At 43.9% G+C, this 25,518-nt stretch overlaps 1 protein-coding gene across 1 annotated transcript in view; it reads right to left on the minus strand.

Annotated features, from left to right (window-relative positions):
• Nucleotides 1-22,473, minus strand: part of LOC126161229 (uncharacterized) — a 477,655-nt gene extending 455,182 nt beyond the window's left edge. The window contains exon 1 of the mRNA XM_049916971.1: nucleotides 22,286-22,473. Coding sequence (XP_049772928.1) covers nucleotides 22,286-22,415 — 130 coding nt within the window. The 5' untranslated portion in view covers nucleotides 22,416-22,473. The remainder of the gene's footprint in view (nucleotides 1-22,285) is intronic.
• Between the last annotated feature and the right edge of the window lie 3,045 nt (nucleotides 22,474-25,518).

Here is a 25,518-nt window from a genome sequence, read left to right on the forward strand (position 1 = left end):
CCCTTGCTGAGAGACCTTCCTGGCACAAAATAATAATGCGGACGTTTTCGGGCCGCGGTACTGACTGACTACGCACTGTTTAAATACAGACAACACGAGCCGTGTACGTCCTTCCTGGTGGAATGACTGGAACAGATCGGCTGTCGGACCCCCTCCGTCTAATAAGCGCTGCTCTTGCATGGTTGTTTACATTTTTTTCATTTTTACTGTTCTCTGAACAGTCAAAGGGAATGTGTCTGTGATAGGATATCCACAGTCAATGTCTATCTTCAGGAATTCTTGGAACTGGGGTGGCCGGCCGATGTGGCCGAGCGGTTCTAGGCACTTCAGTCTGGAATTGCGCGACTGCTACGGTCGCAGGTTCGAATTCTGCCTCGGGCATGGATGTGTGTGATGTCCTTAGGTTGGTTAGGTTTCAGTAGTTCTAACTTCTAGGGGACTGATGACCTCAGATATTAAGTCCCATAGTGCTCAGAGCCATTTTAACCTTTTTTTATCTGGGGTGATGCAAAACCTTTTTTGATGTATGTACATTGTAAACAATAAGGGTCCTATCTCACTTGCTTGAGATAATGTGGAAATTACATCTGTCGATCCTGTTCCGTTAAGAGCGACGTGTTAAGTAAGTTCTGTCTGCAATGAAGTCCTGATTTCAGTCGGAAATCTGCTCAGATACTCGAAAAGCTCTTTTTTTTTCACTAAACGGCACTGCGGAATAGTGTCAAATGCCTTCCTGAAGTTAAGGGACATAGCATCAACCTGAACGCCGTTGTCTACGGCGCTGTGGATCTCATGGAGGAATAGAGCGAGCTGTTTTGCCGGATCTCTGTTTGCGGCTTCCATGTTGATCTTCATAGAGGAGATTCTCATTCTCCAAAAATGTCATAATGCTTGAGCGTAAAACATATTCCATAATTCTGCAACAGATTGACGTCAAGGTGTACATCTGTCCTGCGGCCCTCTTAAAAACGAGAATGACGGTCCTGCGTCTTCCGCCAGTCGCTGGATCCTTCGCTACTCAGGCTATCTGTCCAGACGGATATCAAGGACGTGTTGGATATGATTGTGTGAATACCGAAATAACATCACATTGCCTTTCAACACATGAAGCTTCATTTCGCATCTTCCTCCATTTGTGTGTGTTACCATGTTTTTAGTAGGCACCGCATGTAGAAACAACGTAATTGACAACAGATATCGTGACTCACCCTTCTCTGTCATAGAACGTACTGTCAAAACAAAGCGAAACCCACACTTCACGCAGTACACAAAGGGCCTGTTGTTTCCGAATACATCGGAATCCCAACAACAGAGATTTAGGAAATTCCTGTCTCTGTGGGCAGTGCGAAACAGGTATGTCCGTGGGACACACGAGTCCCATTGGTCGTGAAACGGTTAACATCTGACTGTAGTGAAGCAATCACTAAGCATAAGGCACATTCAACAGTGTGTGCTGTCGGGCCTGGTGACGTAGTGGGGAAAGCTTCTAGAGTTATTGTAAATTAAATATCCGTGCCGCGTTTCCTCTCTGTATGTGACGCTTAGTGTCAGGAACTACGGTAGGGTTATTGATTTCACTAATGTAGACCTATTCAGTCGGAAGGTTACTGTGTATTATTTTCTGCCTAGCGACCTCTGCTTCACTCGAGTTTCCGTAGAAACAACACCAAAAATAATGTTATAAACATATTTTAGGCCTACAGAAAAATTAATTACAGAGCCGCTTTTTGTTCTCTCTGCATAATTCTGGAAAAGCCGATTTGTCGTAGTGACTGTTAAATAGCTTTCTTTGACTGAGTTCACAAATTAAACCCTTTCTAAGATTTTCACGCTAATTGATGGAATAGAAGCATGGTCTTTTCGGAATGTAGCTCTGACCAAAATCGAGCCTGGTAGCTGGCGTCTGATATTCTCTTTTAATTCTGCTCTCTGAGTTCTCGTGGTGATATTTCCAAAGAAACTTTCATCCCCTAACGGGTTTTTTAATTTCTAAACGAGAAGCCAAATACAAATTTTCATACATTTAGCTTAAAAAAATGCTTTCATAATGGAAGATCATCATCATCATCATCATCATCATTTAAGACATTATGCCTTTCAGCGTTCAGTCTGGAGCATAGCCCCCCTTATACAGTTCCTCCATGATCCCCTATTCAGTGCTAACATTGGTGCCTCTTCTGATGTTAAACCTATTACTTCAAAATCACTCTTAACCGAATCCAGGTACCTTCTCCTCGGTCTGCCCCGACTCCTCCTACCCTCTACTGCTGAATCCATGAGTCTCTTGGGTAACCTTACTTCTCCCATGCGTGTAACATGACACCCTCATCTAAGCCTGTTCGCCCTGACTGCTACATCTATAGAGTTAATTCCCAGTTTTTCTGTAATTTCCTCATTATGGACACCCTCCTGCCATTGTCCCCATCTACTAGTACCTGCAATCATCCTAGCTACTTTCATATCCGCAACCTCAACCTTGTTGATAAGGTAACCTGAATCCACCCAGCTTTCGCTCCCATACAACAAAGTTGGTCGAAAGATTGAACGGTGCACAGATAACTTAGTCTTGGTACTGACTTCCTTCTTGCAGAAGAGAGCAGATCGTAGCTGTGCGCTCACTGCATTACCTTTGTTACACCTCGCTTCCAGTTCTTTCACTATGTTGCCATCCTGTGGGAATATGCATCCTAAGTAATGGAAGGTTTTCAAGAAAATTTTCTACCGCTGTTTCAGCCCCTTAGTGGTTGAATTTCGAAAAACACTAACACAATGTTTTATTTCTGACCGAGAAACCTGTGCCATGCGCCCGCTTGTAATGTCGCGTAATTCCCGCGGATCTGGAATCCCTCTTGTCGCAAGAGTGCATGGAGCGTTACTGTCGTCGGTAGAGGGTAGGTCAGAAGGGAAGGTAGGTAGGTAGGTAGGGGCTACGGCGACCTGCAGAAGAGGAGAGTCTGACCTAGGCGGCGAAGAGCCCAAGTGAGGAGGCGTGTTGTTGCGGCCAAGCGTCTGCCGTGGCCCGTTGGCGGGAGTGCTGCCTTGGCTCAGTGCGGGTTTCATGGGGCCGAGTCTTGGTCGCAGCCGTGAACACTGTTCGTTAAAAGCTACTTCGGCAGGACGCTCAGTATTCGGTGTGTCCTCTGCTATTGAAGCTGCAAGCAGTTTGTGTCCATTGTGGTGCCGGGTTGGAGTCCGGTCTGACCTTTTTCAGTTATTGGAAGCGGTGGCGTCTACTGGATGATATCCGTCGGTTTCCGACTATGGGTAATCTTCGCTACATCCTCTCGGCGCTCTTAGCAAGCGTTTGTCATGGTTAGCATCCGATTAGAGTGCACATCACTTGATGTCGCGTGGTGGCTATTTTGACTCCGTATCCTGGTTGCCCGTTGTTGTATATATAAATGTCTTATTTATGAAGGTTTTGCCTGGTACTACTCGAGTTCAGTTCTGTCACTGTGTGTGGGCTTGTGGCTGTCACTATTCCAAACTGATTTTAGAATCTAAGGGTAATGTAATTCTGATTTACGAATTGTACCTTACAGTCAGTGAAAATTGTTTAACCTAGCTACCTTATTTCTGAGGCATGTCTATAGTTACCTGTTAGCTAGTATCACGACCTCGAGCTGTTTACTAAATTGTTCCCATAAAACAATGTTCGTACTTTCCTGCGTTTGCAGTACTTTGAGCTTTACTAAATAATTAACGAATTGTCTCTGTGTTACAGCATAGGTGATTGTATCTCTTGTTAACTGTGCTCTAGTTAGAGATACCTGTGTTCCACAATTGAAATTTTTAAATGAAGGTTGCTAGTAGTGTGGTAGCGGCAACCGCCGCCCTATGTTAGTAGTGGAGCGGGAATTATTGCTAGTGGCGTTGTCTCTGCCACCGCTTCTATCATCATAAATTTGAACCACATTTTTCAGTCATTTTGGCTTCTTCGAAGGCAATGGCGTTTTGATAATTACTGGCAATAACCGATGGTTGATATTTGAGACATATTCATTTGATCCTACGTTTTGCTGTTTGTAATGTAAATGTATTTTTATTTGATTTAATATGCTTTACTAAAAGGAAGTGAATTTATACTGTACCCGCTTTGAGGTGTTTGATATCAGTTAGTGAAAATTAGTCTTTTCAGTTCTGGAGGCAATTTGTTGCTGGTAATAAATTCATTATGGCTCAGTAACTTTCCACCACCAGCTCACTACCGCATTTCAAAACCAAATACTAATTTTCGTAGTTATAGCTTCAAAATTGCCTTAATAGCGACATTTTCAAAAAGGAATCTTTTGATCCCTTATTTCACCCTGTTATTGGTATAATTTCGAAAAATAAATTCTTAAACGATGCCTACATCTTGAAGATCAACACCCTCACAAAGTTAGAAGTTTCTGTCCTTAGCGGTTTGGGCTGGGCGGTGATGAGTGAATCAGTCAGTCATGTATAGAGATTGCTGCTACACCAGACAGCTCTTCCGACAGTATGCACACGCTTTCAGTGCTGCCCGAGTTAAATCTGCGTTGTTGCTGGTCTTACATAAAATATTGTAATAAATGTAAGTCTTTAAGCGATCCAGACGATACGATTCGTGAAGTGGTATTAGAATCGAGTACTGAACAGAGGACGAAGATACGAATGCTTGCTTTTAGCTACCAGTGTTCTTACCATTGAGCTTTCCAGGACCTGTAATGGCTCGCTCCCTACCGGTATCCTGATTTTTGCCTGAGCTATGGGATGGACATCATGGTGCAATCCGGCCCGGTTGTGAGAACCCTGGTCGCTGAAGGCAACGTTCCAGGTTCGTTTCTTGGTCCGGCACACATTTTTAATCTGCCAGGAATAAAAGCCTCGTCCACTCCGCTGTAGACTGAAAGATTCATTCTGGACACAATGCCTTTCTGCTTCCTTTTTGTACTGGAAATGATTAAACTTTTGTCGCTCTCGCGCTGGCTAAGCGCACTCGCGAATAATTATACGACACTCTTAAATTCCTCCCTCCCAATCGGAGTCTCTCTCTCTCTCTCTCTCTCTCTCTCTCTCTCTCTCTCTCTCTCTTTCTTTCTTTCTCTTCTCCCCCCCCTCCCTCCCTCCCTCTTCTGTAACTTCTTTAGTCACCTGCAAGGGTATCGCCTTTTTCTTTTACTAGTGCCTATCCGTCCTGGATGTTGGTGACCATTGCACTTTTGTTTCTTCGAAATAGTTCCTCGCTCGTTTTGGAAGTCCTCCACGGTGGCTACTCAAACTTGAAGAATAAAAAAAAATTCCCTGAGAAAACCGTGAGTCTCTATGTATGGAGAGGGAGATTATACCAGAAGCAGCTCCTGAGAAATTAACGGCGAGAGAGGGAGGATGTCGAGCATCTCACAGTAATGACTTTTCCATCCTCTCGGCTGTAGTTTGACCGAAGTTTCTGAACGTCGATAATTCTAATGTTAAGTTAAAAAAATCCTCCTTCCTAGGCTTCTTCTTTTATCAGGTATTTTTCCTTCAAAGAACGTTCTGCAGAGGTTTATACCCGTTTCCATTCCTCATAACATAGCCAAAATATTTTAGTTTTTTGCATTTACTCTATTTAGGACTTCTGTTTCTTCCTTAGTTTTACGGAGACGTTAGTCATTCTATCTTTCCGTGGGACTCCGAGCATTCTCCTGTACAGCCGCTTCTCAGACGCCTGAACCTGTTTACCCGTAATCTCAGACGAAGTCCCGGACTCAGATCCCTAGGGAAGGATGGGAAACATGTAGTAACGTAGAAGTCTTAATTTTATTTCAACTGAAAGGTGATGGCTCTTTGACAAATTAGTCATTTTACAATGTGTAGCTCTGACTTTCTAAATACGGACTAATTTCTTGAGCGTTATCACATTGGCTGTTAGTGTTAATATACCGATATGTGCATTTGTTTACTTGTTCAGTAAGTTTACCATTAGTGTTTACATTACAGTTTTGTGTGTCTTTCTTGCTAATGACAATTTTGTTTAACTTACGTTCATTTCTAGGCCTTAAAGCCCATTCCTTTCGTTGACTTGGTATACAAGATGCTGAGGACTATTTCAGCTGTCAGCAAGTATCACAGTATCACGACAAACGTTGGATACGTAGTTTTATGGAGTGAGGCCAATAATTACGGATAAATGTACATTGGGCGAACGAATTATATTTCCTTCGAAATCTTCCAATCAATCTTCGTCGCAGTTTTTGATGTTGCTGAGTAGTAGTCATTCAATAATTTTTGAATGATCAAATCGTCATTTTACTTCGATGGTGTTTAATTAGGACCCACGTTTCGGCGTTTCATGCCATTTTCAGATGACTGAGTTTGTTATTAACATGAATTGCAGGACAAGCAGCTCAAAATTGGCCATAAATTAAGGAGAAATATTCGCTCCCCACTAAATGCCAGTTGTAAAATTTTTGTTTTGTAAAAAGATTAGTAAAACGTAATGGGAGCCTTACTGATCTTTTTACAAGATGATGATTTTACAACTGGCATTTCGCGCGGAGCGAATATTCTTCTTAGTTTGTAGCAAATTTTGAGATTATGTCCTGAAATTTATGTTAATAACCTAACTCAATCACTTGAAAATGGCATAAAAGGACGAAAACTGGGTCGTATCTAACAAACAACACACTCAAATGGCGAGATGTTCATTTAAAAATCTTCGTCGGATTTGATTACCACTTAACTATGTCTGTGTACCTTCTTAAATCATGGATCCACCTGTAAATTTGTGAAAGAAGGGGAATAAGGTCGGCTGTGTCCTACCCAAAGGAACCATCCCGGTGTTTGCGTTAAGCGGTCTTGGTAAACCATGGGAAAGCTAAATCATGGTGCTGCTCGTTATTGACGTGTACAGTAGACATGAATCTAGTTTTATGAATTTTCATTTCATCTGTGACATAATGATGTGCTTTTGACAAAAAGACTGATACTAGCCACACAGGGTGACATTTATTCTTTGTACTGATGTTTACTTCTACTGTTTTCAGCACTTGTAACCACTTTAAAATGACCTAAGGTCGACACTACGGTAGTGACAATTTTAAGTAAATAGTACAATCTATGACGAATATAACGGCATTAAAAATTGTGTTCAAACGTTTGTCATAATTTATTACGTAAATGTAAATAAAAGTATCTGTTTCTTGTTCATGTAGATGAAACTGAAACTAGGAATAGAAACGCATGCTCTCAGGCCATTTTTATACTTTAACAATTAAACGCATTTAGGGTTCCACATGTCAGACGGTAAAAATGGAACTCAAGCAGGATTATTTTGTTGTTCGTCTGTCTGTCAAAAATCCTTTTTCTCAGGAACGGATAGATGTACCAAGTCGAAATTTATGTCACATATATCGGTGTACAGTCCCCAGGCGTTGTAAAAAATTGAAGGTTCTGAGTCAATGGAATCAAAAGGTAAGGCGATTTATGTCACATATTTTGATACTCGCAAATTTGCTCATCAGAACCTATGGGGTACTTCCCTTCGACCAAGAATCATCAAATTTGCCAAAAAGCAAGGAGTCACAGTGCAAGCAAAGTGAAAAAAATTCTCGAAATTGTTAATTTTTAGTTATATCACTCGAAGAAATATTTCTAATGTCAATTTTAACCGATTTCAAAGATAACATTGGAATATTTTTCGGAAGTCGTGGAATTCCCAGGACCGATATCTTGCTTGTCTCAGTGTCGATAACAGGCAAAAATCGACTAGATTCTGGAGATGTATGAACTGCCTATGAACACAATTACGTTTGTGCATAACCCTCAGGGCGCGAGTCCTACTCACATCTGTCGTTTTTTCTTTTTGCATGCAAACAGCTGCAGCGAGCAGTCTACAATTTTGCATAGACGTTGCATGCACTGAATTCCACATGGTTTTTGTTTTGCGCTCTTCTAATGCCCAGATCCCACTTGTAGACTCCGTATGTTAGAAAAAAACGTTCAATTGTGTGTGAATTCCTAAGGGACCAAACTGCTGAGGTTATCGGTCCCTAGACTTACACTACGTAAACTAACTTATGCTAAGAACAACACACACACACCCTTGCCCGAGGGAGGACTCGAACCTCCGGCGGGAGGGACCGCACAATCAGTGACATGGCGCCTCTAACCGCGCGGCCACAACGCGCCGCTCCGCATGTTAGTTCTGAAACATTACGGAATGATATCGCCATGCAGACTTCTTATTTCGAGAGCGGCACACAGCCAAAAAGTTTGCCTCCACCAGTGGAGTCTATATTTTGCTGAGTAATACTGTTTCATCAGCCTGCTACACAGGTGCCGTTTCGTTTCACTCGCGAGTTAGAAACTCTTTTCCTGCGTCGGCGTTTAGCACCTGCCGCCATTGACGACGCCCGAGATGCTTTCTCCGACTGCACAGTTACTGGGAGCTGATGAGTGGGAGGAAGCTCCCAGAATTAAATAAGAATTTAACATTCTTTGCAATACTGGACCAGCAGGAAAAACTGACAAGAAGAAACGCAGGCTTTGACACGGTTTAGGATGTCAAGGAATAACGTTCAGGGTACTCGAGGAATTATGGAGTGTAAAATCTGAAGGAGAAAACGCAGATTAGAATGCAAGTACATCCAACAACCCAACAAATAAGTGGCGATATTTCGTGCAACAAGTGCTACTCTGAAATGGATAGCTTGACCCAGGCGTAGGGTTCACGACACCGGTCGGAAGACATACGCAAGCGCACATGCGCACACAAACTCTCTCTTCTACGTACTTGTGTTTCTCGTAAGCTTCATATCCTCCGTATACTTCTCTGGCTGGATAATGAACCAGCTCACAATGTCCGTCTACAGCTCCTTGTCATCAACATTGTTCATCGATCTACTGTTTCACGACTAAAGGGACTGTGGTGTTAATGGCCGAAAATTTTCCAACCAATTTTCCTCCGCAAGATCAGTCCTGCAGTGAATGCCCGTTTTCGAGGGGAAGCACTACAGGGGAAGATAGTTTCCTGAGCCCTCCATTCTGAATGGCACTTCGTCTCCGTTTGATGAGAGTTTCTATGTAAGCGTCGGCTTAACTGTTGACCCACATTCCATGAAACCAACGGAAAGACCCCCGCCCCCCTCCCCCACCCCCAGAAAAATATAGACAGAAGTTTCAACTCGAGTAAGATCACTTTTTTTTTGGTCTTGGCAAAGGCGAATGGTGCCACTGCATTTTTATTGTCTTCATTATTGGCTCTGAACACTATGGGACAACATCTGAGGTTATCAGTCACCCCGAAACTTAGAACTACTTAAACCTAAGGACATCACACTCATCTATGCCCGCGGCAGGATTCGAAACTGCGACCGTATCGGTCACGCGATTCCAGACTGAAGCGCCCAGAACCGCTCGGCCACACCGGCCGGCTGTCGTCATTATTCCTTGTTATAAAACATTCACGTCTGTTACACGGCAAGTTGACACACACACACACACACACACACACACACACACACACAGAGAGAGAGAGAGAGAGAGAGAGAGAGAGAGAGAGAGAGAGAGAGAGAGGGAGGGAGGGTGGTATATACTTGAGTGTGATGAACCAATTCCCTCTAAAATTTATCTGCTTCATACCACCTCTGTGTTATCACAGAGGACGTGCCACTGTTCTCATTTGTATAAGACTGCAGTACACGCGAGGTGCCTATTGGCTTCCACCGCAATGAGTGGAATGCGGTAGTTCTAATGTTCACCAGCCTGCAGTCGTCTGTAGTAGTTATCCCTTGCGCAAAAAACCTCACACATGTCGTGAATGCATTATCTGGAGGCTATAATAAATTCTTAGCAAGAAACTGATATTGTATGGATAATAAAATTTTACAGTTTTGTTTATACGGGATGCCACTAGCTTTTTATCAGCGGAGTATTAGAAACTGCACAATTATATTCCACTTTTGAATTACAAGTAATTCGCATTCTTTACACTTCCATAAAAATAAAGCAATGAACTGCGTATTTGCGTAATTACCATCAAATTGTTCTCAATTACACATTCAGATAACCAGAGATTCCTAACAATTCGTTAACCGATACCGACTAAGGTAGAGAACATGTCTCTGTCTTCCGAGACTGTCGAACCAGCTCTGATCTTACAACCGAACCACTTCGCCCGCCGTCCAAGTTCGGCGCGATCCGGTGACCTCCCAAGTCCTTTGTCTGCTGTTTCGTTCAGCAGCTGTTAACTAATCTGCTGGTAATGAACACTTTTGAAATAATGGAATAATAGCCAATTATTGAAACATGCTTTTACATGAAATGCAAGTAACTACACTGTTTAGTTTTTCCGATATTAGTGACAGAAGATGATAATTTTGGCGCGCACTTCCGAACGCAGCAACCAATCGCAGAGAAGGACCAAAATTTAGGCGGCCTTTCTCACGAAACCCTTACCGAGCAATGCATCTGTCGTCGGTGGCCCACGATACATTCATCTTCCCACTGCTACGTTCTGAACTACTCTTTAAGAGCTTCGTGTAGCTGAATATGTTGATGGCTGTGAAGCTAGAAATGTTACACTGTTCCGTCGTAACGACAGAGCTTCTACTTTACGTTCCTCGCTCTGTTTGTAGTTCGGCAACCTTAGTATCTTGCCACCCTGCACGCAGTTTGCTGTTTCCGAGTATTCCGTGATCATTGCGTAAATAGCGACACGTTCAGCACAAGGAAATTCATCAGCCAGAGAACCAGTCGCCGATACTACACTCCTGGAAATGAAAAAAAGAACACATTGACACCGGTGTGTCAGACCCACCATACTTGCCCCGGACACTGCGAGAGGGCTGTACAAGCAATGTTCACACGCACGGCACAGCGGACACACCAGAAACCGCGGTGTTGGCCGTCGAATGGCGCTAGCTGCGCAGCATTTGTGCACCGCCGCCGTCAGTGTCGGCCAGTTTGCCGTGGCATACGGAGCTCCATCGCAGTCTTTAACACTGGTAGCATGCCGCGACAGCGTGGACGTGAACCGTATGTGCAGTTGACGGACTTTGAGCGAGGGCGTATAGTGGGCATGCGGGAGGCCGGGTGGACGTACCGCCGAATTGCTCAACACGTGGGGCGTGAGGTCTCCACAGTACATCGAAGTTGTCGCCAGTTGTCGGCGGAAGGTGCACGTGCCCGTCGACCTGGGACCGGACCGCAGCGACGCACGGATGCACGCCAAGACCGTAGGATCCTACGCAGTGCCGTAGGGGACCGCACCGCCACTTCCCAGCAAATTACGGACACTGTTGCTCCTGGGGTATCGGCGAGGACCATTCGCAACCGTCTCCATGAAGCTGGGCTACGGTCCCGCACACCGTTAGGCCGTCTTCCGCTCACGCCCCAACATCGTGCAGCCCGCCTCCAGTGGTGTAGCGACAGGCGTGAATGGAGGGACGAATGGAGACGTGTCGTCTTGAGCGATGAGAGTCGCTTCTGCCTTGGTGCCAATGATGGTCGTATGCGTGTTTGTGCGCCGTGCAGGTGAGCGCCACAATCAGGACTGCATACGACCGAGGCACACAGGGCCAACACCCGGCATCATGGTGTGGGGAGCGATCTCCTACACTGGCCGTACACCACTGGTGATCGTCGAGGGGACACTGAATAGTGCACGGTACATCCAAACCGTCATCGAACCCATCGTTCTACCATTCCTAGACCGGCAAGGGAACTTGCTGTTCCAACAGGACAATGCACGTCCGCTTGTATCCCGTGCCGCCCAACGTGCTCTAGAAGGTGTAAGTCAACTACCCTGGCCAGCAAGATATCCGGATCTGTCCCCCAATGAGCATGTTTGGGACTGGATGAAGCGTCGTCTCACGCGGTCTGCACGTCCAGCACGAACGCTGGTCCAACTGAGGCGCCAGGTGGAAATGGCATGGCAAGCCGTTCCACAGGACTACATCCAGCATCTCTACGATCGTCTCCATGGGAGAATAGCAGCCTGCATTGCTGCGAAAGGTGGATATACACTGTACTAGTGCCGACATTGTGCATGCTCTGTTGCCTGTGTCTATGTGCCTGTGGTTCTGTCAGTGTGATCATGTGATGTATCTGACCCCAGGAATGTGTCAATAAAGTTTCCCCTTCCTGGGACAATGAATTCACGGTGTTCTTATTTCAATTTCCAGGAGTGTAGTTTTCGTCCCACTTGCTGCGCGTCTTCATCTGTCTAGACATTCAGCCGGCCACACTCAGATTATTATCCCACATTTTTGAACGGCATGTTTTAAAAGTCTCAGCATCGTTGTGTAACATTTTCTCCAAACACTATTGCAGGTTCGTAAAGTACGAACAATTTGAATGCACCTGAGCACCTATAGATCCTTTTACGTCCAAAAATCTAATTATAGCACGCACTTCGGTGAAGGCTTGAGGAACGGCGTTCGTAACCACTATTATCCGTAGCCTTTGTCACATACAGTTAAACGATTGCTGAATAAGAACAATGTCTTCTGCAGTTTCGTAATCAGTCATAGGCTGTTGCTCTAATCGTGTAACCTTGATCAGCATAGCCAACATTCGTAGATAAACGACCCCCACTTCTCAATAAACCTCTTATTACTTCCAGGTACGAATCATTGGTTAATGTTTGTCAATTAGAGTATTCTTTGACGTTACTTAATAGTTTATTCCATGTAAACAGTTTTTGTATGGTCGAAATTGTGATTTATTTGTGTATGGGAAGCGGTTTCGGATATACACTGGTCTTCAACTAATTTTACATCCTCCATTAGGCAACAGTTAATTACAGAAAGTTAATATTTTGCCTCCTCACCATCGATAAGAACCTGCTCTTATGTCGTTTATGTAGCCAATAGTGCTTAACAAATACTCATAAATGGTGACTTTAACAGTATTATTATCTCGAATTAAAGGTAATTAGAATCTATATATTTCGTATCTCGCGAGTGTTGCTTACTATTCTTGACAATACTCAGAGTTGCGATAACAGACGTTTCGAGACCATTTTTCCACACAAGTGACGCATTTGGTGCTCCCTGCCCACCTGCTTTATTCTCTCCCCTGTGCCTGTTCACTACTAATGATACATCCTGCACACAGAAATTACATTTCGGCGACGCTTGTGTTACAACTTGATGCCCCAAGCTGCCGCTTGTGCTTTAAATCGTCCTTGGTTGTCATCATTAAGCAGTCGACAAATGTGACCGCCCTTTCGCGGCGTAAAACATCAGTATAGTTCTCTGTAGGAACAGAAGCCTTTGGAGGTTCAAAGTGCTGGCAGTGTTGGACAGCAATCGAAGATGAACAAGATTGAGGCCAGGGTCACTACCCTACCGTGGCACTGGGGAAAAACTATTTCAATAAGATATCAAGTGGTGATACACAATACATAAATTGAAGAATGGAAACGAAAATTCAGTAAAATTGAGGAAATAGTAGACCCAAGAGGCAGTTCTGGACGTTGCTGTTAATGCAGACACTTTCATGGGATTAATGATTTAGGAAAAGCTTTAGAAGTAAATTGTTACAAGAGGCTCCAAATTCTCAGGAAAATAGACAGTAACTAAGGATTGGTAACATACAGTATGTACAAGAACAAAGAGGGCACAATAAGAATCTAACACCAGTACAGAAGAGCCGGGATTACGAAGGGTGTGAAACGGGGCGCAGTCTTTCTTCTCCTATTGTTGAACCGATATATAGAACAGCAGTAACGTAAATAAAATAAATCTTCAGGAGTGAGATTAAACTCCGGGGTCAAAGACCAATGATGCAATTAGCTGATGACATCGGTATCCAGAAGAAAGTTAGGAATAATTACAGAAACTGTTTAACGGAATCAACGGTTTTGTTAGCACAGAAGACGGATTAAGAGCAAATCGAAGAAAGGAAGTAACGCGGAGTAGGAGAAATAAGGTCAGAGATAAACTTAACGCCAAAGTTGAGGACTACGAATTAGACAAAGTGAAGGAATTCTGCTAGCTTGAACTGTAACACTTGACAGATGAAGCAAGGACGACATGAAAAGCAGACTAGCATAGGCACAGGCATTCATAGCCAAACGACGTCCGCTCGTGTGAAATCGTAGGTTTCATGAGAAAGAAATTTCTGAGAATGTACGTTTGGAGCACAGAATTGAATAGCAGTGAAACATGGACTGTGGGGAAACCGGAACAAAAGAGAATCGAACCTGCTCAAGATTAAGTGGACTGATAAGAAATTCGGTTCTCCACAGAACTTTCAGGGACAGGAGAAAAATGACTAGTTTAAGCCGCAGAATTGTAGGAAATTTGTGAAGAAATCAAAAAATAACTTCCATGGTCCTTGAGGGATGGGTTAGGTAAAAAATTAGAATACATCTGAAAAATAATTGAAGGCGTAGGATATAAGTGTTACTGTGAGAGGAAGAGATTGACATTGAATAGGAAGAATTTAGACACACAGATAATGCAGTAAATAGGTAAAGTTGTATGGCACTGTTGGTTGGGAGAACCTATAGGAGTATTTCAGCCGCCTGGTATTCCTTTATGAACACAACTGCGCATTTCCTCTGCGAAGCGTGGGAGCTGTTTCTTAAGTGTGTGACTTTAGTATCGGCGACAGTCAGCAGGATGTGCTGTCGATGACGGTGAGATGTAGGGGTTGGAATCTGCTGCCGCCACTTAGCCTACTCTTCTCGCGTAGCGACAATGGCACACCGAGCTTAAGGTCCTCGTCCGAAGCGCGGATGACCGTTAACGTTCCCTCCTTTTGCAGGCCACATACTGGCGGTGAAAATTTATTACACCACCAGGATTCGAAATAGCTACTGGAGTAGTCCTGGGCCACCATGCAGACGTGTTTTACCGCCGGTCTCAACCAAGGAGGCGGGTTCCATGCACAATGCTGCGAACTGCACCGAAGTGCTAGTCGTTCGTACTAACGCTGCGCCGATGTTGGATTTTTTGGAATGCTGCGGCAACTAGTTTCCGCTGTTTCCAAAATGATGGAATTTATCCCTGGAAACGGACTACATAGATAATCAGCTTTCTTTCTACCTCTACATATATAATCCGCAAGCTACTGTACGGTGCATGGCGGAGTGTATATCGTACCAATATTCATTTCCTTTTCTATTCCATTCGCATATTGACCGAAGGAAAAAATAATGCCCACATGCCGCTGCTCACCTCTTTGTCCCTTATCTTATCCTCATGATTCCTACAGGAGATATACGTCGACCTCAGTATAATGGTCGCACGGTCGTCTTCGAACGCAACTTCTCCAAATATACCCATAAGGGTTTCGCGAGAACTACGTCTTCTTTCCTCCAAGCATACACATTTAAGATCCCCAAGCATCTGTGTTACACATTCATGTGGACTCTGCCGACCTGTTATCAACTAGTGGCGCCTTCATGAATTCTTTCCATGTTTGGTGTCACGCTTCTTGATAAGTACACCAAAAATCGGAACAATGCTCTAGAATTGGATGCATTAACATCTTTCAAGCGATTTAAGTAACAGGCGCACAGTACTTTCCCCAGAACATATCCAACAAAGCTGTCTTCCATTCATTATCTCTAATACTGACTTCAAGTGATCGCCATTTCCATATCTCTTTTTCGTATTAGCCCCAAATCATCATCATCATCATCGTCTCTGTTTTCTTCCTAAAAAGGTCTCACATAATCATTGTGTTCCTTCTCTCTTCTTTCTGCTTCTTTCCTGTTTTCTTCTCTTTGGACGTTTGCTGAAATTTATGTTTTCTGATTTTTCTCTCTATTTTTCCCTGTCATGTCTTCTATGGTGATCTATTAGTTGTCACAATGTTAATCTTCTTAGTCTGTTTTCGTTCATCATATGTATGTGTCCACTGAACTTTGCTCTTCTTTTCCTGGTGTTTCAATTGTCTGTCTGTTCGTAGAGTTCCTTTACCGATCTCTTTATGTAGATCCCTTCTTTCTGAACCTACCCGTGGATCTTTCTAGTATTTTCTCCTTGATTTTCATTCTTCCCTTGGTTACTGTTGTTTCTGGGGCGCACAAGGCCTCTGCTAAGACTACTGTAGAGCAGTGTCTTAATTTGACATTGATGGAAGTACTACTTTTGTTGTAATGGTTCCATGTACCTGTAAGTCTACATTCTTTTGCAACTGTGTAATCTTTTCTTCTTCACTGCATGTCGAGTTCGGTCCTGTTTGGTGTTATCTTTCCATACTTCGCTACTAGTGGAACTTTGTCGATGGATTTTGTGTTCACGTACTGAGTTCTTTTTCCATACGAAATTTGTAGTCCTGTTTTGGCTGGGATTTGATGTTGTGTCTCTGCAGTTTATTTGGTTTCTTTTCTGTTATTTGTTGTTCTAGCAGAGACCACACATCTTATGTTGACGGTTCTATCCTTTTGTCTCTCCTTTACCCCATTGACTCCTTTGTACCATGTGGAAATTTTGTAAAACTTTTTGCATTTTGGGCTCTCGTAATACAGCAAAAATATGTTCTTACATGATTGCCTGAAGGAACAGACACTGTTGTCGATCCACAGCTGTATGAAATAATTCAAAATTACCTCGCCGACTGCTAACTCCTTGGCATCAGCTGTATTAGGTGTAGATCTTATACACGATAGTGACATATGAAGATTTATACCACACCGGGACTCGAAACCGGATTTCGCCCTTATCACGAGCGGTCACCGTAACCACTACGGCTATCCGTGCACGCTCCCTGGACCGATCCTACCTTCCATGTGTCACACTACGTTCTTATATCATAGTCAACTGAATTGATCAATTTATGCTCGCAACATTACTTGCATTTCCACAACAGGGAGCATGAGACAAATTGGAATCGAGACCGACGTTACCACTGTAATGCACCCACTGTGGAAGTTTGCGTTGGTTCAGTGAACGTGCACAGATAGCCGAAGCGGCGGAGGCGACTATTCGCGTTAAGCGGGAAATCCAGGTTAGAGTTCCTCTGCGGCACAAATTTTCATGTGTCACTAGTAGTGGATCTATACCAAATATGCTATGCTAAGAATTCGCATTTCGTGTAAATTTTTCGAGCAACATGTTCCTCAACTGAGAATTAAATAATCATTTTAGTGAATTAGACACGTTGGTAGGTCAAGCTAATGATGAAGCAGTCATTAGTTTTCTGAAGGAAAAAAATATGAACTTTCAGCTCAAGTAATCTGCAGATAAAGCTAGGAAAATGTAAAAAAGTTTAGTCGGCGGCGGTATCCACAATGTCATACCCACAGATTCGAGAACGGAGTGGTGCCACTTCACACTATTTACCTGAGGATGAACAACGCGTTTGAAACACACAATGTAAACAACAGCTTTCGTGACCTGCTACAGAATACGAACAGGACCGAAAGTTTAAATTATCAACCCGAAAAATAAAGTGTTACGTAATTAAGGTGGTGTTTCCAGAATGAGATTTTCACTCTGCAGCAGAGTGTGCGCTGATATGAAACTTCCTGGCAGATTAAAACTGTGTGCCCGACCGAGATTCGAACTCGGAAGTTTCATATTAGCGCACACTCCGCTGCAGAGTGAAAATCTCATTCTGGAAACATCCCCCAGGCTGTGGCTAAGCCATGTCTCCGCAGTATCCTTTCTTTCAGGAGTGCTAGTTCTGCAAGGTTCGCAGGAGAGCTTCTGTAAAGTTTGGAAGGTAGGAGACGGATACTGGCAGAAGTAATGTTGTGAGTACCGGACGTGAGTCGTGCTTCGGTAGCTCAGATGGTAGAGCACTTGCCCGCGAAAGGCAAAGGTCCCGAGTTCGAATCTCGGTCGGGCACACAGTTTTAATCTGCCAGGAAGTTTCAAGGTGGTGTTTATTTGCAGGTACAAGCCGACAGTCCTAATACACTCTGAAATCCCCTCTTCCTCCCCCATCCCCTTTCCCCGTAGCACAACGCTAGTGGAAGAACGAAATGAAGAAATGAGGGAGCGCACCGATAAAGCGAGGTAAGATGCAGTGGAGTACGTTCTAGGAATCTGAAGGTGAACAAAGCTGCGACAATCTCTGGTGACCTGGAAGCGTACGACAATATTTCGTCGTCGTCGTAGTCGTCGTTCGTTACACTGGTTAGATGGCGCACGCTCTTCCAATGTTTTGACAGAAATTCGCGTGACGAAGAGGGAAGTGGTAGACCATTCTCTCTCTCTCTCTCTCTCTCTCTCTCTCTCTCTCTCTCTCTCTCTCAAGAACCGGCAATTTCAAGAGAAGTGGAGGCCGTGGTGTTCAAAAACCAGCATTTCACAATCGAGGCGATAGTAGAGAAACTGAAAATTAGTCATGCATCAGTTGTGAACAGCCTGTACAACATTTTGAACGTGATAAAAGTCACCGCCCGCTTTGTTCCGCGACAGCTCACACGCACTATTTTTTTTTTTTTTAAATACTGCCCACCCTAGAGAGCAGCGGAAACTTCGTCCCACCTGCATTATACCAAACCAGATGATTCCTTTAGCCACCTAACCACCACGGACGAGAGCTGGGGTTATGTAAGCCTTAAGACAAAGGAGCAAGCAATGCAAGCGTGAGGACTCATCACCGCCGAAAAATGCAAAGACTCAACAGTCATTGGGCAAGGCGATTCTGAGTGGTGTTTGGGAATACCGGGGTGTGGCGGTACCGGATTATCTGGTAAAGGGCAAACCCTAAAAGGGACCTAATAACGATATCTCCTGACGAGGTTATTGTAGGCTGTCAAGATAGAGCGTCACAGCAAGCTGTCCATCCGTTTTTGCTGCGCGGCAACGCCCCAGCACATTCTTCTACACAGTCCCACATGTTACTTCTTTGGACTCTCAAATTCACCCCCTTAGTCTCCTGACACGGCCGCAATTACCCTTCCCATTTCCTCTGATGAAGAAACCATTCCGTGGCATGTATTTCCAGAAAGGCGAGGTGATTTTGGAGCTGTAAAGTTTCCTGAACAGCCAAAATCCGAACTTCTACAACCAAGAGCTCCGTTAAGTCATTCGTCTTTACGGAAAAATTTGTCTTATTCGAAGGCGAACATCTAGAGAAGGGCTGAAAATCACCAGATTTCATGGTTGTCACTTTGTTTTTTTTTTTTTTTTTTTTTTTTCCTAGGTGTCCCTCCTACGATTTACATGCCAAAGGTCTTCAGCAATAGTACTGTAATGGAATAGGAACGAGGTGTTTGTGCTTGTTTATTGGCTTCATCCTGCATTTGTCCGTGTTTGAAGAGGCTGTAATTCGTTATGCCAACAGGAAATTTTGTCCAGACCTTTCTGTATTTTGGATTTATCGCAGCCCCACAAAGATACATCATTTGACTTGAATATTAAATGATCAGACAACTTAGTACATAGGTATGTAGTGGGACCTTATGTGGACAATGATGCCATCATGATTTTGATAACAGCGTACAAAGTGATTCAGAAAAACGGAAATACTGAAAACGTGTAGTGACAGTTGGTATCACTGCGGGACAAGGACCATGAGCTGTAAACAATCTGCTTGCCATTGTGGCCGAGTGGTTCTAGGCGCTCCAGTCCGGAACCGCGCTGCTGCTACGGTCGCAGGTTCGAATCCTGCCTCGGGCATGGATGTGCGTGCTGTTCTTAGGTTAGTTAGGTTTAAGTAGTTCTAAGTCTAGGGGACTTATTACCTCAGATGTTAAGTCCCGTAGTACTCAGAGCCATTTTTTTTTTGTAAACAATCTAGCCATTTTTAGTAATGACGGATCAGTGGAACAGCCAACAGCGTGCTTTTGCCATAAGAACGTTTTACGAACACAGAGATACCGCGGAAAGTGCGCAGAACGAGTTCTGGTATTTTTTTCGACCTCAGGCCTCGTGGTCGAGCTCCCTCGAGACGCGGGACAAAAGCTCCATAAAACATTTTGAATCTGCTAAAAATAAAAATAATAAAAAAACACCACCTCAATGTCAGAATTGCTCGTACTCCACAAAATATCGAAGCTGTACGCGTTTCAGTGTCGTGGTGCTTACGGCATTCAGTTCTTAAACAAGCAGCTGTGTGCAGTGTATCCCGAGAGTGTTCGCCGCGTTATCCATGATAATTTAAAATTTCATCTGTAATAGCTAGAGATCTGAAGGCTTGCGATTAGAATTCTGTCAGCAAATTATGACAAGCAAACGACGACAGTGAATTTGTTGAGAAGCTGTCTATGTCAGATGGTGCCCCATTTTCGTCACACAGGTTATATGAATAAGCAGAACTACCGTTGGACCTTACTTTTTAGAAAATTAAGAATAGATCGCAGTTACTGTCATTTCGGGTCTGTATGTTTGGATGTTGCAGTCTTTAGTTGCACCTGCACTGAACAATGTCCCACAACTTGACGAAACCTAGTTTCTACAGGATGGCGTAACATCACACACTGCAAGGCAATCAATGACAGCTGCGCGGGAATTGTTCGGTAACTGTGTAACCTCAAGATTCGGTGACATTCCCTGGCCTCCAAGATCACGGGATTTGTCCGTTTTCGATTCTTTTCTTGCGGGACTACATCAGGAGCCGGGGCGACACGACTCGGTCAAGTATACTGGTTGAGTTGGAAACAAGGAATTCAAGACAAAATTTATCGTATTAAAGCCGAGATGTTGCTGCAATTTATATGGGTGAGAGGTGGCATGAGCCCCCTCTCATATTTCTATCTTACTCTGAGTAATTCGGTTTTCCTCTGTAATTGCATGCGGTGAAAAGTCGCTATTCCTTCACACGCGGACTTCCCATGCAGCGTCTCTCGTCACCCGGGTGGTCCGGTGACAGGCTAATTCTGCTGATCTTGAAGGGGTTAAGCCGACGGGTGTGAGGGAGTCGAGTGGATGCTTTCCAGACGCCGACATTGTCATAAGAGCGGGAGTGACTGTTCGACGAAGTTGTTGAAGTTTCAACTTCAACGTAACTCTCCGGGTACAGTTGGCAATTGAGCGTTCTGCGTACAAGCGGCCTATGTTGTCCGTCTTAAGCAGTTTTGGCTGAAGTTGAATGTATCGGAGTTACTGTGTGACTTCGCTTGTTAAAATCAATCACTGTACCGTCAGTGAGTGTGTGTCGAGCCTTCTTCGTCTCCCTCAGAGGCGCATTTGTATTGATAGGAAGTCTTTCGTCTGGAACAACCAGACCAGGATAATTTGTTTCGGGCTGTACTCGCGACATTATCATCACCACGACGGGACGTCGCAGCAACCAGCCATCGCTTCCGGTACGACAGATCGTGTCCTTGCAGTTAAGAAGACAGCTTGGTAACGTATGTCCGCAGCACCGGCAGATTAGAGAATTTGCACTGTGATAATCAGAGCTCAGCACAGCGCGCCTGTTCGTCTTTTTCTAACTTTGTTCTGTCTTGGGTGTTCATTGTCTGAGTTCTCACTACTGTAGCAGCAATTAATGTTGGGTTGGCTGGGTGTTTCTCTTAAGATTTGAGTTGCAAGGAATTGGCTCCACATACCACTTGGTCATAAACGTCACAAGCTAGTTTATGGACAACTTCACCTTCACAGCGTTTATTTGAGTATCAAATTTGACGTATTGTAAATGTTTCATGTGTTTTGTTTATTATTTTGAGTTTAGTCATAATAAATCAAATTGTTATTTTGGACAGAACTTTCATTCTGTGGATCGGTAAAGCAACCCTTTTATTTATCACTACGTTAATGATACTTTCCTTTATGAAATTAAATTTTTGCAGGTGCCAAACTCTTTTCTACTGCACTTGCAGAGTCGATTACAGTCAGTTCGCGTTTCTTCTTAATCCATGTGCAACAGCAAAAGTCGGAGTTAGAAAGGGGGGGGGGGGGGGCGTAGAGCATCATTTCCATATGAAGATTCTAGAAGAATTTAGTGTTAAATACACTGCTAGCCCCGGAACCTCGCATGGACATTGGAAGAATGCATACGTACAAGAAGACAGCATCTAGAGGACGTAATTTTCAAAGAGCTACTTTGGATTTCTGTCTCTTAAAAAGCAAGCTGTAGTGGTTCAACAGCTGTCGATAAAATTTGTTGGATTTTTTACTGGATGTTTCCAAAGTTACCGTTTTTCTTTGTCAGCTGTATCACTAAGATAAAGTAAAATGCAGAAAAAAAGGAGAAACGCGAATAAATCTAATCTGTGGAGACCCTTGTCCTGTCGGACGAGTTCGAAACGAGTGCACTGTCCTGCTATTTCACTCTGTACCTGAGGATGAAAAACTCGTTCGAAACACGCAAAATGAAAACTGCAGCTTTTGTGCCCTAGTACAATATAGAGTGCGTGCCGTTATCCTAACAAAAGCTTGAAGCTCAGGCGTGGGACGTGCGGGTACGCTATTGTTGTGGTCGGACTCACCGGCGATGCGCGGTGGCTGCCGGGAGTTAGCGGTGGCGTCTACGGCGGCTGTTGTTGTCGTCGTCGCGGCGACCACCTGCTTGCGCACGCCGGCCACGACGCGCGGCTGCTGCGAGCTCAGGACCAGCATGGCTGGCGCACGCTACACGCTCACGCACTCGCGTCTACCGCAGCCAGTTGCCGCCCCGCACACGTCGCACGCACGACTGTACCAGATGGGACGCGAGGCCCAGACGTAGCTGCGCCGCCGGCGACGGCAGCGCCAGCGCGCTCCCGCGGCGGACGCCGGAAGCTGTGCGCACAGCTGGAGCCTCGGCCGCGCCTCCCGGGACCGAGGCGTCCGTCGGCGGCCCACCAGCTGGTGGGCGCTGGCGCTGCACTCGGCGGCAATTAGCGGCGCTCCGCCAGGCGCCAGCGCGGGCCACAGCAAAGGGGATCCCGCCGGCCTCTTGCGACAGCAAGTGGAGCCGCCTCCGCGAGACGGCCCGCTGCTGTCAGCCGCCAAAGTGGCCTACCTCGAGAGAGACACTATCGAACGGCAGTCACCTCTCGCAAGAGGCTATAATAGTCCTCTCCTCTTTAGGACCCATTATTAGAAAAGGCGAACTGAAGAGTCAGATTTGTTGGAACGGTTGTGGGAAATTTTTATTACGTACCAGTCATAACTTATCCGGTGCCCCGCTTAAATTTTAGACCGTGTATCGGGTACTTTGTTTGTGGCTTACTTTGAAACTTTGGACCCTAGACCAAATTTTCAGTTGTTAAGTATGTCATTTGGCGTCCTTTACGTGACTATGAACAAAGCCACAGTGCAATTAACTGTTTAACAGCAGTTTGATACGTGATTATAACATTGTTAGTGCAAGAATTAAAAAATTTAAATCTCGTTGTAGAAAGCTCTTATTTATCCTTGACTGTTTGTTAGATCATTATTGGTTTAACTCCTTTTTAACTCTGATGAGCTCCTTCTTCGTGTGCTTTTAGTTGTTGTTTAAATATACTTAAAAAAATTTATCCCAGCACCTTTCCACTTGCGTACCAGTTTCCAATCGCTTCTAAGCTATTTATCATAAACTACACTTATACTTTGTGTACTAACTGTCACAGTGTTTCATACTGAAGCGAACGGCAGTTCGTAGCCATACATATCCAGTTATTTCTCAAATTTGTCGTTGGCAGACTACCGTTTACTGGATCATTTTTCCTTTCTAAACCCACACGATTTCCGACTGTTAATTCTGATACATCCTGTAAAACAATTTTTCAGCAACTTAATAACAATTTATCCTTAACGCCACAACGATATCTGCGAAAATTCGTGGTTTACAATTATCTTAAATTCCTTTATATACAGTATATACGCGTTCTTGTTTTCGTGCTTGTAAACGAAAGTTTTAGGAAACTGGTCCAGTTATTTGTTTTGATTGACTAGTATTCCCAATCCCTTCCCATTCTTATGAAACGAAACAAACATCCAGGTAAGTTGTGAACCTGTAATTGGCGAGTGTTACGCCACGATTTTCGGAAGGTTAGTGTATGAGGGTTCTTCATTGGGAAAATGCATGCTCAATTGTCGGTGTATAATACTCTCGGACGAAGAAATAAACTTCACGATACTGTTTTTGCCACGTATACCTGCGTAATTATTTAGGAACCACGTTTTAAGTTTTAAGACGTTTCCAGGGGCAGATGTGGACTGACTACAATCTATTGGTTATGAACAGTAGATTAAAATTAAAGAAACTGCAAAGAGGTGGAAATTTAAGGAGATGGGACCTAGATAAACTGAAAGAAACAAAGGTTGTAGAGAGTTTCAGAGAGAGCATTAGGCAATGATTGACAAGAGCGGAGGAAAGAAATGCTGTAGAAGAAGAATGGGTAGCTTTCAGAGATGAAGTAGCGAAGGCAGAAGAGGATCAAGTAGAAATCCTTGGGTAACGTAATACAGATTGAGTTCAATTTATGAAAGGAGAAAATATAAAAATGCAGTAAAAGAAGCAGGCTAAAACGAATACAAACGTCTCAAAAAGACATCGTCAGGAAGTGCAAAATGGCTAAGCAGGGATGACTAGAGGACAAATGTAAGGATGAAGAGGCGTATGTCACTAAGGGTAAGATGGGTACTGCCTACAGGAAAATTAAAGAGACCTCTCGAGAAAAGAGAACCACCTTTATGAATATCAATAGTTCAGATGGAAACCCAGTTCTAAGCAAAGAAGGGGAAGAAGAAAGATGGAGGGAGTATATAGAGGGTCTACACAAGGGCGATTTACTTGAGGGCAATATCATGGAAATGTAAGAGGACGTAGATGAAAAGGGAAATATGATACTGCGTGAAGAAAATGACAGAGCATTGAAAGACCTAAGTTGAAACAAGGCCCCGGGAGTAGAGAACATTCCATTAGAATTGCTGACAGCCTTGGGAGAGCCAACCCTAACGAAACTCCACCATCTGGTGAGCAAGATGTATGAGACAGGCGAATTACCCTCATACTTGAAGAATATATTAATTCCAATCCCAAAGAAAGCAAGTGTTGACAGGTGTGAAAATTACCGAACTATCAGTTTAACAAGTCACGGCTACAAAATACTAACGAATTCTTTACAGACGAATGGAAAAATTGGTAGGAGCCGACCTCGGCGAAGATCAGTTTGGATTGCGAAGAAATGTTGGAACACGTGAAGCAGTAATAACCCTACGACTTATCTTAGAAGTAAGATTAAGGAAAGACAAACATATGTTTCTAGCGTTTGTAGGCTTAGAGAAAGCATTTGACAGTGTTGACTGGAATAGTGTTTCAAATTCTGAAGGTGGCAGGGGTCAAAGACAGGGAGCGAAAGGGTATTCACAATTTGTACAGAAACCAGATGACAGTTGTAAGAGTCGAGGGGCAAGAAAGGGAAGCAGTGGTTGGGAAGGGAGTGAGACAGGGTTGTAGCCTATCCTCGATGTTATTTAATCTGTATATTGGGCAAGCAGTAAAGGAAACAAAAGAAAAAATTAGGAGTAGGAATGTGCTGCAGGTAGTCAATAGTAAAGGAGTCATTAACTTGCCTGATGCTGCAGTTCTACTGCACGAACAGTGAAAATATAATAAGCAATGAATTGTTTCTTTTCGATTAATTTGTGGGCGTGTCAGCGAGAAGATGTTTCGAAAAGGTTTGAAATTATGTGGAAAGTTTTTTGGAAGTCACTAAGTGCTGTCATTCTCAAATGCTGTGTTAATATACTA

Source organism: Schistocerca cancellata, chromosome 2 (assembly GCF_023864275.1).
Source record: "Schistocerca cancellata isolate TAMUIC-IGC-003103 chromosome 2, iqSchCanc2.1, whole genome shotgun sequence".
Taxonomy (NCBI): Eukaryota; Metazoa; Arthropoda; class Insecta; order Orthoptera; family Acrididae; genus Schistocerca; species Schistocerca cancellata.